Raw genomic sequence first — 12712 nt, forward strand, 5'->3', positions numbered from 1 at the left:
ATACAAGCACATACATTTTGAAACATTCCATAAAGGTGCAAGAGAGCTGCATAGGGTTAGAAAGAAATTAATTTTCCCCACCCAAATGTCAGAAAATAGGCAAATGGTCTGTAATAATGCTACGGGCATTACATACCGTATAACTCTATGGGCATTACATACCGTATAACTCTATGGGCATTACATACTGTATAACTCTATGGGCATTACATACCGTATAACTCTATGGGCATTACATACTGTATAACTCTATGGGCATTACATACCGTATAACTCTATGGGCATTACATACCGTATAACTCTATGGGCATTACATACTGTATAACTCTATGGCATACTACGTATAATATGGGCATTACATACTGTATAACTCTATGGCATTACATACTGTATAACTCTATGGCATTACATACTGTATAAACTCTATGGGCATTACATACCGTATAACACTATGGCATTACAACTGTATAACTCTATGGCATTACATACCGTATAACTCTATGGCATTACATACCGTATAACTCTATGGCATTACATACTGTATAACTCATGGGCATTACATACCGTATAACACTATGGGCATTACATACCGTATAACACTATGGCATTACATACTGTATAACTCTATGGGCATTACATACCGTATAACTCTATGGCATACATACTGTATAACTCTATGGCATTACATACCGTATAACTCTATGGCATTACACACCGTATAACTCTATGGCATACATACTGTATAACTCTATGGGCATTACATACTGTATAACTCTATGGCATTACATACCGTTAACTATGGCATTACACACTGTTAACTATGGCATACATACAGTATAACTCTATGGGCATTACATACCGTATAACTCTACGGGCATTACATACCGTATAACTCTATGGGCATTACATACTGTATAACTCTATGGGCATTACATACCGTATAACTCTATGGGCATTACACACCGTATAACTCTATGGGCATTACATACTGTATAACTCTATGGGCATTACATACTGTATAACTCTATGGGCATTACATACTGTATAACTCTATGGGCATTACATACTGTATAACTCTATGGGCATTACATACCGTATAACTCTATGGGCATTACATACCGTATAACTCTATGGGCATTACATACTGTATAACTCTATGGGCATTACATACCGTATAACTCTATGGGCATTACATACCGTATAACACTATGGGCATTACATACCGTATAACTCTATGGGCATTACATACCGTATAACTCTATGGGCATTACATACCGTATAACTCTATGGGCATTACATACTGTATAACTCTATGGGCATTACATACTGTATAACTCTATGGGCATTACATACCGTATAACTCTATGGGCATTACATACTGTATAACTCTATGGGCATTACATACCGTATAACTCTATGGGCATTACATACTGTATAACTCTATGGGCATTACACACCGTATAACTCTATGGGCATTACACACCGTATAACTCTATGGGCATTACATACTTTAAAACGCTTTCTGTGGGCTACACTGTGCCTACACTGGCACTTTAAGTACAGCGAATGCCATTGCGTTTTCTTCATTAACAATGCGGTGCCCCCTTGGCCCAGTAAGAGGCTGAAGAAGAATTTAGCAGTTTTGATCAAATTTCTGGGAATTACCCCAAAGCTTCCAGTTTGCAGCACCTTATGTCCCACATATCATTAGGAACCAAGCTACAACAGCCTAGATATTAACTGCCATTGCTCCGGTGCAGAGGTTAAAGCTATTAAAGGGGTTGTGCACCTTTGAGTTAACTTTTAGTATGGTAGAGAGTGATATTCTGAGAGAATTTGCAATTGGTCTTCAATTTTTATTATTTGTAGTTTTTTAGTTATTTCATTTTCAGTTCAGCAGCTCACCAGTTTGGAGCTTCAGTGGGTATTTGGTTGCTAGGGTCCAAGTTACCTTGGAGTTACCTTGAGAGACTGAAATATGAATACGAGAGGGACTGAATAGAAAAGCGCCTCACAGATCAATAGTTTTTTGACTGCCGGGGTCAGTGACCCCCATTTAAAAACTGCAAATAGTTGGAGGAAGAAGAAGGCAAATAATTAAAAACTATAACACATAAATTATGAAGATCAATTGAAAAGGATGCTTAGAATTGACCATTCTATAACATGCACCCTAATGCAAAGAACATATTATATACATTCTTGGCAATTACAGCCCTTGCCTGCCCGCATGTATTAGATATGTGCTTGAGATTCTAAGCATTAATTCTTATATTTATTTGGTAAACTAACTGGCCATTATGCGGGGGTAGAATTATATTACGGAAATGGGGATTGGGAAGTGTTTAATTGTCTCATCTCTTGATAAATTACAATTCCCAGCGACCCCCCCACACACACCCACCAATGTGGAATTGCCACAGCAACATTTATGTCACTCACATACGGTAACAAACCAAAAGTACACAAAGGAAGATCCTACTATGTAAGCGAAATATTTAATCAAATATTTTAATGAGCTTTTAAAATCACCCAGATGAGTGAGGTGCCAGGGTGCCAGGGCCATCATCAGTAGGGATAGGGGAGCCCAGTCAGTGCAAGCTCAATTGTTCCCAAGTCTCACTATACAGCCAAACACAGTCCTGTATGTATCTGAGTATGTGTCAGTTTGGCAGTTATTGTGCTTCAGTGACATCACCAACGGCTCTCACAAACGGCAGTTATACCATTTCTGGATTCAGAGGTAAGTGGAGCAGATTAAGAAACTGGGGAGGGGGGACATATTTAAGACAATGATAGAAGGGGCAATTTGGGGGTTTTGGCACCCATGATTTATAGTAGCTTTATTAGTGGGGTCACACTCCCCCAAATTGCCACCCCTTTGCCTCCTATTGGTATTGCCTGGGGAGATGCTTGTCTTAATGTTGTCCGTTGGAAATGTCTGTCATCTTAACCAATAATATTTGCCTGACAAAAAGGAAGGGGGTACATTTTAGGCAACTTTTTTATAGTAGCTTTTATAGTAGCTTGGGCAGTGGAGTCAAAGATCCCAAAACTGCTCCCTGGCACCAAAGCCCCCAAAATCGAACCCATTGCTTGCTCTTGTTTGGGGAGATGTTAATCATGAAACTGTTGGAAATTGTCAGTGTGTTTATATATTAATTATGGGGTATACCACTGTTAGCAGGAGTGACACCTCAAAAAAAAGCCCATTTCAATTTAATGTGCAGAGCTGCAGAACAAAAATGCAGTAGAAAATCATAATCACTGTCTCATTGACCCTAAACCTCTGCTTCTCTAGCTATAGCTGTACTACTTTTCCCAGCATCCCCTGTGGCTCAGTTGAAGTTCTAAAACATTGCGTATTTTGTGTTTGCTTACTGCTGCTTTTAAACTCTGAGGCCATTTAATCTACCTCTCTTTAGCTGTAACTGCCAACTGTCATTTGGACGCTAGGGTCCCACTCATCCTAGCAACGGTCAGTAGCCTTAGCACTAGAGTGGATGATGGATAAGGAAGAGTTAGTACAGTTAGTAGAATAAATGCTAAAGTGTTAGGATCCCTTGTGTTATGGGTGCAGGGGCACTAATCAGAGTAGAGCAGGTTATGGGGAGCAGACATGTTGGGTATGTGCAGGGAGAAGCAGGTTCTTTGAGGATATTGAGATGATCCCTGCTCTCAGTGCACAATGGGATCTGCAGTCTTGTCATAAGCCAGCTCTGACATTAGAGGCAAACCAATGCTAACTACCTCTTATGCCTGACATCGGAGTGCATCATGGGAGATAAAGGCCCTTTACAAGAGCCAGTGAGGAAAGTCTGCATCCTGGATGACCATCATGTTTGTTAGCTAAATAGCACATACACACACGAGCTGTCAGGCTCATTTTCTTCTAATTATAGTCTGAAAAAGATTGAAAACCTCACAGTGCATTATGGGATCTGTACTATTCTTCATTTTAAGGCCCCCGAATTTAAAACAGGAGCAGTTTTGCAACTTTGTATTGATATTGCTTATCAGTCTGGTTCCAATGGGCTCCCTACTCTCCTGGGGTTCCAGAGGCGGCAGGGTCCACTGCCCCTAATATTCTCATGCTCACAATCCTTTATTTTCTTCCCATAGCGGTAAGTATTGCAAGCAAGGATATTTTCATCTTCCCATTTGGGGTCCTCTGGACAAAGGTACTGGTCCTGCATTTTCCCCTCTATAATCTGAGTACGGTTATCTTTCCCTCTTGGATGTACCAAGCTGTTCATTATTTCTTTAGCGCCAGCTATTATTCATAATTCCTACCTGTAGATTTGTAAGCTAGGGGCTTAGAGACCCCGGAGTAAGATTTGGGCGCACAGTGCAACACTGCTATAGTTCCAGGGGTTTACCAACTAACACCAATTGGCCATGTAGGGGGGAAGAATTACAATATGGAAAGGTAAATTGAAATTAGAAAAAAATTAAAATGGGCTCATCTGTTGAGTTACAATTCCCAACATCCCATGGAAAGGGACATCATTCTGATGAGTGAGGTACCAAGGTGCAAGGGGTGTTCCTCTGTGTTGCACTGAACTCCTCCTCTGCTGCAGATCCAGTGCTGCACGGCCCGAGCATCAAACCCTCGCTCACATGGCTCCTTCTCACTCAGGATTCAAATGTGGGAAGCTGTCTCTTTCCCATCATGCACCTGTGATCCTTTGCCTTTATCTTCCATAGACAGTTTAACCAGATCTAATCTGGAAGCAGAAAGAACAAAACAATTCTCATCAAGCTTAAACTTTACTTTTCATATCATACAGACAGAAGTGTTCCAACAACCACCACAGAGAATAAAATGTAATTTAAGCACGAACTTCACCTTTAAAATTAAAGAAACATTTATAGAATAAATATGCTGGAAAAAAGTTATATTAGGGCAGTGATTCATAAAGGTGTAGTTCACCTAGAATGTTCTATGATTAGCAGCTTTTTAACTTTTGTTAATATATTCTTAACCAGCAATTTTTGAGAAAACATCTTGTTGCCACTTTGGCATCCTTAGCAACGATACAAGCCATAGTGCCAAAAGTGTGAGCATTTGGGGGCAGACGATGGTGCAAGTTGTAGTTTCACTGCAGCTAAAGAATGAAACTGTGCCTAATTGAGCACTGAGTTGGACATAACTAAATGACCCCAATGGCTGGCAGTGCTTCTGTTCCCTGCAGTATCACTGAGCATTAGAAATAGCGGCACTGCCCCAAGGTAATTTACTGAAGGGCTCATACACTAACATGTATTGGCAATTGCTGTAACTGTATAATGTTTAAACATGCATTTCCACCATTGGCATTGAAAGTTGTAAGAAATGATTGGCTGATATGAATAGTCCTGGTTTAAAGTCTGATAATGTCATTGTGGTGGGTTGAAAAACCCCACAGACTGGTCTTCGACTTCAGCTAATTCTTCTGCTTTTTTTTCATCTTCTTAGTGCCCCCCAATTTTTTTTTAAAGTGGGCGGAGACAATAACAGCCACTCAGACTTCACATATTGAATTTTTTTTTGTTTAAATTTAAAATGGTGCCATTCTCACACTATTTATGCCAGGGTGCCCACTGTTTGTCACTGGGTGACTTCGACTCAAGGTTAGAAAAAGTGGGCACACCCACCAACCACAATTTACCTATTGACTTTTATTGGTTTAAATTTAAAGTGCTGCCGTTCTTTAATTATTAATCCTAGGGTCCCTAAACTTTGCAGAGTTAATCACTGGGTAACTGCAGTTCCAGGTTAGAAAAAAAATGGGCGGAGCCACCAACCGCCAATCAGATGTCTTTCGTTGACTTTCAGTGGGGAAATTTAAATTGCTGCCATTCATACACTACAGGGTACCCAAATCTTGCACAGTGATTTTTACTATTTAACTGTGGTCCAAGGTTAGAAAAAGTGGGCCGAGCAAACAACAGATCAGATTTCATTCAGTGATTTCATGTTTTTCAACCCAACATGAAGTTTGTTCTCAAACTTCCCTTTCTAGTTACCACTTGAGCTTGTAGTTTTTTTTTATCTCCAATAAAGCAGTGACTAATACCAACCTTTCTTTCCTGATACAGGAGATTCAAGATGGGTGCCAAGCTGTGTAACATCTTGCACCAGCAGCAAAACACTGAGGTAAGGCTGATGGAAATATAAAGCCATTGTTTCCTGCCTGAGGGTGAGGCCTTGCCGCCAGATATAAAGGGGAACTGTCACTGCAAAGAGAAATTCCTCCGCTTATAATAAATATTTAGTCAAATAGCTGTTGTATTTTTTTGCTGTTCTTCACATGTTTATTAGTTTAACATTCACTTAAGTTTGAGCTGATTTCAAGCGCTTAATTTTTTCCATTCTCTATAGGCTGAGGACACCAATCAGTGTTTTGATTATTCTGAGCTTTTAGCTATGAAACATCAGCTGGTAAGCACCATTCAAAAGGAGACACGCGTAGCAGCAGGGGCGGAAAAGCTGTACCGGGCCACCAAGAACAGAAAGACCAAAGCCCAGGTGAAGGAGCTGAGGAAGAGCAGTGAGGAAAAGGTGAAAGCCCTTTACTCCTCTCTCCTCAAGCTCACTCAGGAGATAGCTCGGAAGGAAGCAGAGAACACTCGAGGTGAGCTACAACTATCTCTGGCCTCTTTCCTTTCCTATTTTCATTATATGTGGAAACTGCGTGGAACCATAACAGCACACCCACTACAACTTCATGGGCATCACACTTAGCTCTGCATGACTATAGATTACTTTGCATTGACTTAGAAGCATTTGCATGTATATTTGAAATCAAAAGTCATAAAAATCAAGAAACAGCCCTTAAGCCTTAACCAGGTACAATTGTACAATGTGAAGAGAACCATGGGCATTTCAAATTGTCCTCCTTCACATCCTCAGATTTAAGAATATCATGTATTTGAAACTCCTTATGTCTATCATACTTGTTTTCCATAGTTTCAGATGCTGTACTGGAGACGACTGAGACTACAAATGACATCGATGTAGTTTTCCCAGCAGAGAAGGTCACTGGGCCTGAGGTTCCAGTCATTTCAGACACCGCCAGTGACTCTTCCCAAGTGAGTACATGACATTGACATTACATTTATGTCTTGGGCAGAGCACAAACATTTCCCCTTATCTTATCCTTGTGATCCTTTTTTGTTTGCAGCACCATCCTGATGATTCTGCTGAAGAACCGGGGCCAGAGATAGAGCAGCCCCAAGTTCCACCTGACAGGTAAGGATTTATTGGAGTTTCTCAGAGGCCAGATTAAATCCCTGCCCTATTCTTTCAAATAAGAGCAATACAATCTTAACAATAACTGTGTTATTCTTCCAATTAAAGTGAAGTACCTGCAGAGGAAAATGAAGATGCAGAAGAGGAAAAATGGTAATATGAACATGCATTTAGCTGGGAGATTCCATTATACACAATATTATAGAGGGCCCCTATAATACTGTGCCCTCTATGAGATATGGCGGGGGTGCTACAGTATTGGGGATTATGGAGAATGAATCAGCTGAGGGAAATAGGATAGTTTACAGGTAATCAATAACTAAGCAAGGGATTAAGAATGGATATTAACCTGTATTATACTTATAGTGACTTACCTGCAGAAGATGAGGAGGATGACGAAGAGGCCAATGTGGAACAACAGCAGCCTGAGAAAGAGGAAGACAGGTAAGATCACTCTTTATAGGCAAGGGCGCAGGTTAGCTTGCTTTCTATTATTAACTGTACATTTGCATTATAATGATCTTTTACCACAATTACTTTATCCCAATAGCGACGTGCAAGTGCATGAAGGAGACTCCTCGGGAACATCACAGGGCCCTCACCCTGGTGATTATAGTCCAACTCAGAGGGATTGCCAGGCAGAGGAGCCATTAGAGGAGACCCAAAGCACTCAGTAAGACAAAACCTCAATACTGGAAATGAATAGTGTGTACATATATATACTATGTTGCATAAGAAACAATTTCTGTTTCTTCCTTTCCAGAGAGCTGCAGTTCTGCAGTTTTAATGCAACAGATTTTCGTCGCATTCAAGTTCTAGGCAGAGGAAGCTTTGGCAAAGTAAGTCATTAAGTCTCTAATTAGAATTTGGCAATATATACAAGGGAACATTCAGTGTCACTAAACTCACTCTCTTGTGCCAGGTCCTACTTGTTGAGTACCTTCCGGCAAATATAATCTGTGCCCTGAAGGTGCTCAAGAAGGACAACATCGACAACGAAGAGGACATACAACGGTAAATGCATGGGGAATAATTGCATAATCTGATAGGCCTAAGCTGTTAATTGGCAGTCACTTTCTGTCTGTCAGTCTTTTTCATTTTATACACTTATCTCTTCACTTGCCTTCCTTCCATTCAGTTGCTTTTGTTACCATTATATTTTACTTATATTGGACATATTTTCTCTTTCATCTTTCAGCATCTTAGCCGAAAAGCAGATTGGGCAGTTGGTGAATCCGGACAGGTTTTTAGTGGATTTATATGCCACATTTAAAAGCAAATATCATCTGTTTTTTATTATGGAGTTTGTTGCAGGAGGGACTTTAAGAACGCACCTGGAGAGCTGTGGGCACTTCAATCTGGAGAAAGCTACGTAAGTATAAATTAGGTGACTATTTGGGCTTTTATACATACAGTCCCAGAGTTACAGGAGACTGAAGAGTAGGGGAGGATGAGAGAACTGGCAGTTACGCTACACTAAATAGTGAGTTTCCTATATGAAGGCAGCATATAATGATCAAATGTACTTTCCTTATGCTTGCAGGTTCTACTCTGCCTGTATTACCCTAGGCCTGTCTGCGATCCATACCAAAGATGTCATACACAGGTAAGAGTTTATAAAGAGCTAGGTACCTTTAGGGTGAAGACACATGGAGCAGCTACTTGAAGCAGCTACTAAAATAGACAATACTGATCATTTACCGATTCTTATTATTGTCCATGGCAGAGAATTTTTTTTTAGCGTTTAATAGCCATGAAAAAGTAGCTGCTACTAGTAGCTCCGTGTGTCTTTACCCTTAGTGGCAAGTACAACCTGGAGTTTTGTAGCTGTTGCAGTTTAGCAGCAGGACAGCTACAGATTCAAAGTCACTATTTAGAAGGTTAAGGGAAGGAAATAGAACAAGAGGCAGAATTGTCTGGCAGCAGTTTTAATGTGTAATTATAATATTTCCATTTTGTTTAAATGCAGAGATTTAAAGCCAGGAAATATACTCATAGATCAAGCCGGCTATTTAAAAATCGCAGATTTTGGCATGGGCAAAACAGGTAAGAGGGCCTTGTATAATTATCCAGCACAAAGTGGACTAATTTACGGTTTACACTGGCAATAATGCCTCAATAAATATCACTTACAATTTGGCTTTTTTTTAAGGCATTGGATATGGAGACAGAACAGGCACCATACTTGGCACTCCAGCTTACATGGCACCAGAGCTCGTGAAGGAGGAGCAATACACAAGAGCTGTCGACTGGTGGGCTCTTGGAGTCATCGTGTATGAAATGCTCCTTGGAACAGTAAGTAGAAATTGCTACTGGTCAGTTATAGAGGGAGGTAATACAGAAATAAATAGATCTACTGTTATTTATCTAACCTCATAAAGCACTCTCTCTTTTTAATAATCCTGGTCCCCTAATACATTCTTATTATACAATGCAGAGACCCTTCACCGGAAAGGACATCGACTACATGTATGAGTGGATTGAGGAGGATGAGCCACACTATCCCGAGTCCCTGGAACCACAAGCACTGAGCTTTATATCACAGGTAAGTAGCACTGAGCTATCTGTTTATTACAACCAGCTCTTTAGCTCAGCGACCACTTTATAATTTAACTCTTGAGTCTCCCCGATGCTTCTGTACATGTAACTGCCATTTTCTGTTCTTGTAGCTCTTGATGAAGAATCCAGAGGAGCGACTGGGTTCTACCCAGGATGATGCAGAGGATGTAGCTCATCATCCATTCTTTAATGTAAGTTCTCTGTCTCTATTGTCATAATAATTCTTAATATCTTCTGGGAAATACCCCTGGGTACTATCTGAGAGGTACAGTCTTTCATATCCTCAGCTTCTAAAAATGGCCGTAAGGTGCCATTTTCTGAAGAACTTTAAATAACAAGCATTTTTATGGTACCTGTTTGCAGAACACAGCCTGGGATGACATCATTGATGGGAAGGCAACAGCCCCGTTCGTACCCAGCCTCAACGGACCGGAGGATGTCAGCTACTTTGATGAGAAGTACACCAAGCTGCCAGCCAATCTAACGCTGCCCAAAGGACCTTGTGCTGAAATGGCAGATAACATCGAAGAAGCCTTTCAGGACTTCGACTATTCAGCATTTTAGGTCCTAATGGGATAATAGGTAAGAAAGGGCCTGAGTTAAAAGACAAGTAGCACAAATCAGAAGAAAAAATGCCTAGCACGTTAAAGGTGCAAGGGAACTGATCAGAGCTGGTTATGGGAATCAGGCACATTGGGGATTCTATGGGAATACTAAGGTGACCTCTGAGATGATTGCTCTGATGCATGAAAAATAATCACAAAAAAATCCTGCACAATAAAAAAACTTGTTAACATAACAAGGTAACCAATAAGGAGTGCATCCCCTAAGTGCTATAGAATATCTACAGGAATATCACTTAAAAATGTGTGGATTTAATTCTAAGTTTATTGTTTGGCTTTTGTAGGCTGGTCTCAGAAGCGTTTAGAAATGGCACCTACCAACAGCTCCATCAGCAGTTTCCAAAGTACCAAATACTGCAGTACCACCATTCAGGTATCACCTGTTTAAGTAAATGCAGTTCTATCAGCAATGACCCTTCCTCAAGCTTCAGGTGTTCAGGTAAAACCATCAGTGCATCTCCTTCTATCCACCATATTTCCACCAGTCCTTTCATCCAACTCTGTTCAACCAGCAGTGCCTCAACTTACATCTGCTGTAATTCCACCATCCGTGCTCCCCTAATTACACAGCAATACCACCAGTAGTGCTCCCATGCACTTTCACCAGCGGTGCCTCCTCTGACAACCACCGCATTCCTACCAACGATGCCCCCCCTGCCACCACCAGCAGGACCTCTTCTTTCAAACAGATATGGAATCATACACAGAAGCGCCCTCAAGCATTCGTTAGACCCTGCATTCCTTTTCACTCCATCCATCAGACTGCAGAAGCCGGGGTCTGCAGGCTTCCTGGGGTCCAATGGAATGGAAGGGAATGCAGCAGCTTAATGGCACTCATGTGCATGCTGCCATATCTTGGTTTCTTTAAAAACTGCCTCTTTTTCCTTCCTCTGCAGCAGTGTCTCCTCTTACACTCACTGCAGTTCCACCAGTGATGTCTCACCTGCCACCTTCCGCAGTTCCACCACCAGTACCTCCTGTTTCAACCAAAATCTGCCACCATAAACAGGAACACTTCTTAAGCCACATGCAGGGTAGACCCTGCATTCCTTCTCACTCCATCCATCAGACTGCAGAAGCCGGGGTCTGCAGGCTGCCTGGGTTCAATGGAATGGAAGGGAATGCAGCATTCACCTAGCAGCTTAAAAGCATTTTTGTTATGCGGTCACATCACTCTTTTTGCCTCCCTCTCTTTTCACTGTAATACAACCAGCAGTCTCTCCCTTTATAGTTTCACCAGCTTTGCAATTTTTATGTTATTACATATGTTACATTTACCCCAGTTCCACCGTTATTAGTTAATAATAGATTAATTATATATGAGTTATCACCTCTTTCATCCCAATATGGCACCATAAACAGGATCACCCTTAAGCTACACGGTAGACTCTCCTATTCACTCCATCCATCAAACTGCAGAAGCCGGGGTCTGCAGCGAGGGAATGTAGCCTTAACCCAGCAGCTTAATGGCAATCATGTGTATGCTGCCATATCCCTTTCCCTCACCACCACTGCCTCCCTTTCCTTTCACTACAATAGCACCAGTAGCGCCCCCCCTTACACTCACCCCTGTTACACCCACGTTACCTTCTCTTTCAACCCAATATGGCACCATAAACAAAAGCACCCTTAAGCAAACTCGGTCAGTCCTGAATTTCTTTTCATTCCATCCATCAAACTGCAGAAGCCGGGGTCTGCAGGCTGCTTGGAAGGAAATGCAGGATTCACCTTGCAGCTAAATGGTGCTCGTGTGTATGCTTCCATATTGCTTACTGTTTCCCCTACCCTTGGTTTAATAGGGCGCATTTGATCCTGGGAGAAATCCGATTGCCGTTAAGGAGTCAGGAAGGAATTTTTCCCTCTAATGAAGCAGATTGGCCCAAGCTTCCAGAGGTTTTTGCCTTCCTCAGAATCAAAATAGCCCAATCTATTCTCATTCATCCAGGTCATGATATACAGTATCGAGTAGAATTAAGTCTAAAACAACTGGACTTTTCTGAGTTTTTCTTGAAAACGTTTCACCACTCATCCGAGTGGCTTCTTCAGTTCAAATGACTGGTAGGGAATTCCCCGGTATTTAAACTCTTGATGGTAGTAGAGTCACAGACATCCAATCACAATGGTTCCATTGAACTTGTTCAGTTAGGTGTTAGCTGAAACTGACAGGTGTAAGAAGGTATGATCCAATCACAATGGTACCAAGATTCTCATTGATGAAGGTGTTAATCCTTCAAAGTACATGACTGGAAGTGTGAACTGTTGTGAAACTGCCGGGGTAAGGATGTCAACGCGCCAT

The 12712-nt window shown here is 41.3% G+C and overlaps 1 protein-coding gene across 11 annotated transcripts in view; it reads right to left on the minus strand.

Annotated features, from left to right (window-relative positions):
* Positions 1-4516: 4516 nt before the first annotated feature.
* LOC101731038 overlaps positions 4517-12712 on the minus strand; it is a 63226-nt gene continuing 55030 nt past the window's right edge. For 8 of the 11 annotated variants that reach the window (XR_004219481.1, XR_004219486.1, XR_004219485.1 and 5 more), the window contains 4 exons: positions 10147-10360; positions 7609-7659; positions 6064-6219; positions 4517-4727 (listed from right to left, as the gene is read on the minus strand). Coding sequence is in view for 3 of the 11 variants with exons in the window: in XM_031890651.1 (XP_031746511.1) it covers positions 7243-7350; positions 7609-7659 (159 nt within the window). In the remaining 8 variants the exon portion in view is untranslated. Of the gene's footprint in view, positions 4728-6063; positions 6220-7167; positions 7351-7608; positions 7660-10146; positions 10361-12712 lie in introns of those variants that run through there. The other 3 variants (XM_031890651.1, XM_031890652.1, XM_031890654.1) reach the window with 1 other exon arrangement.

The sequence above is a fragment of the Xenopus tropicalis genome, chromosome 8 (genome assembly GCF_000004195.4).
Source record: "Xenopus tropicalis strain Nigerian chromosome 8, UCB_Xtro_10.0, whole genome shotgun sequence".
Classification (NCBI taxonomy): domain Eukaryota; kingdom Metazoa; phylum Chordata; class Amphibia; order Anura; family Pipidae; genus Xenopus; species Xenopus tropicalis.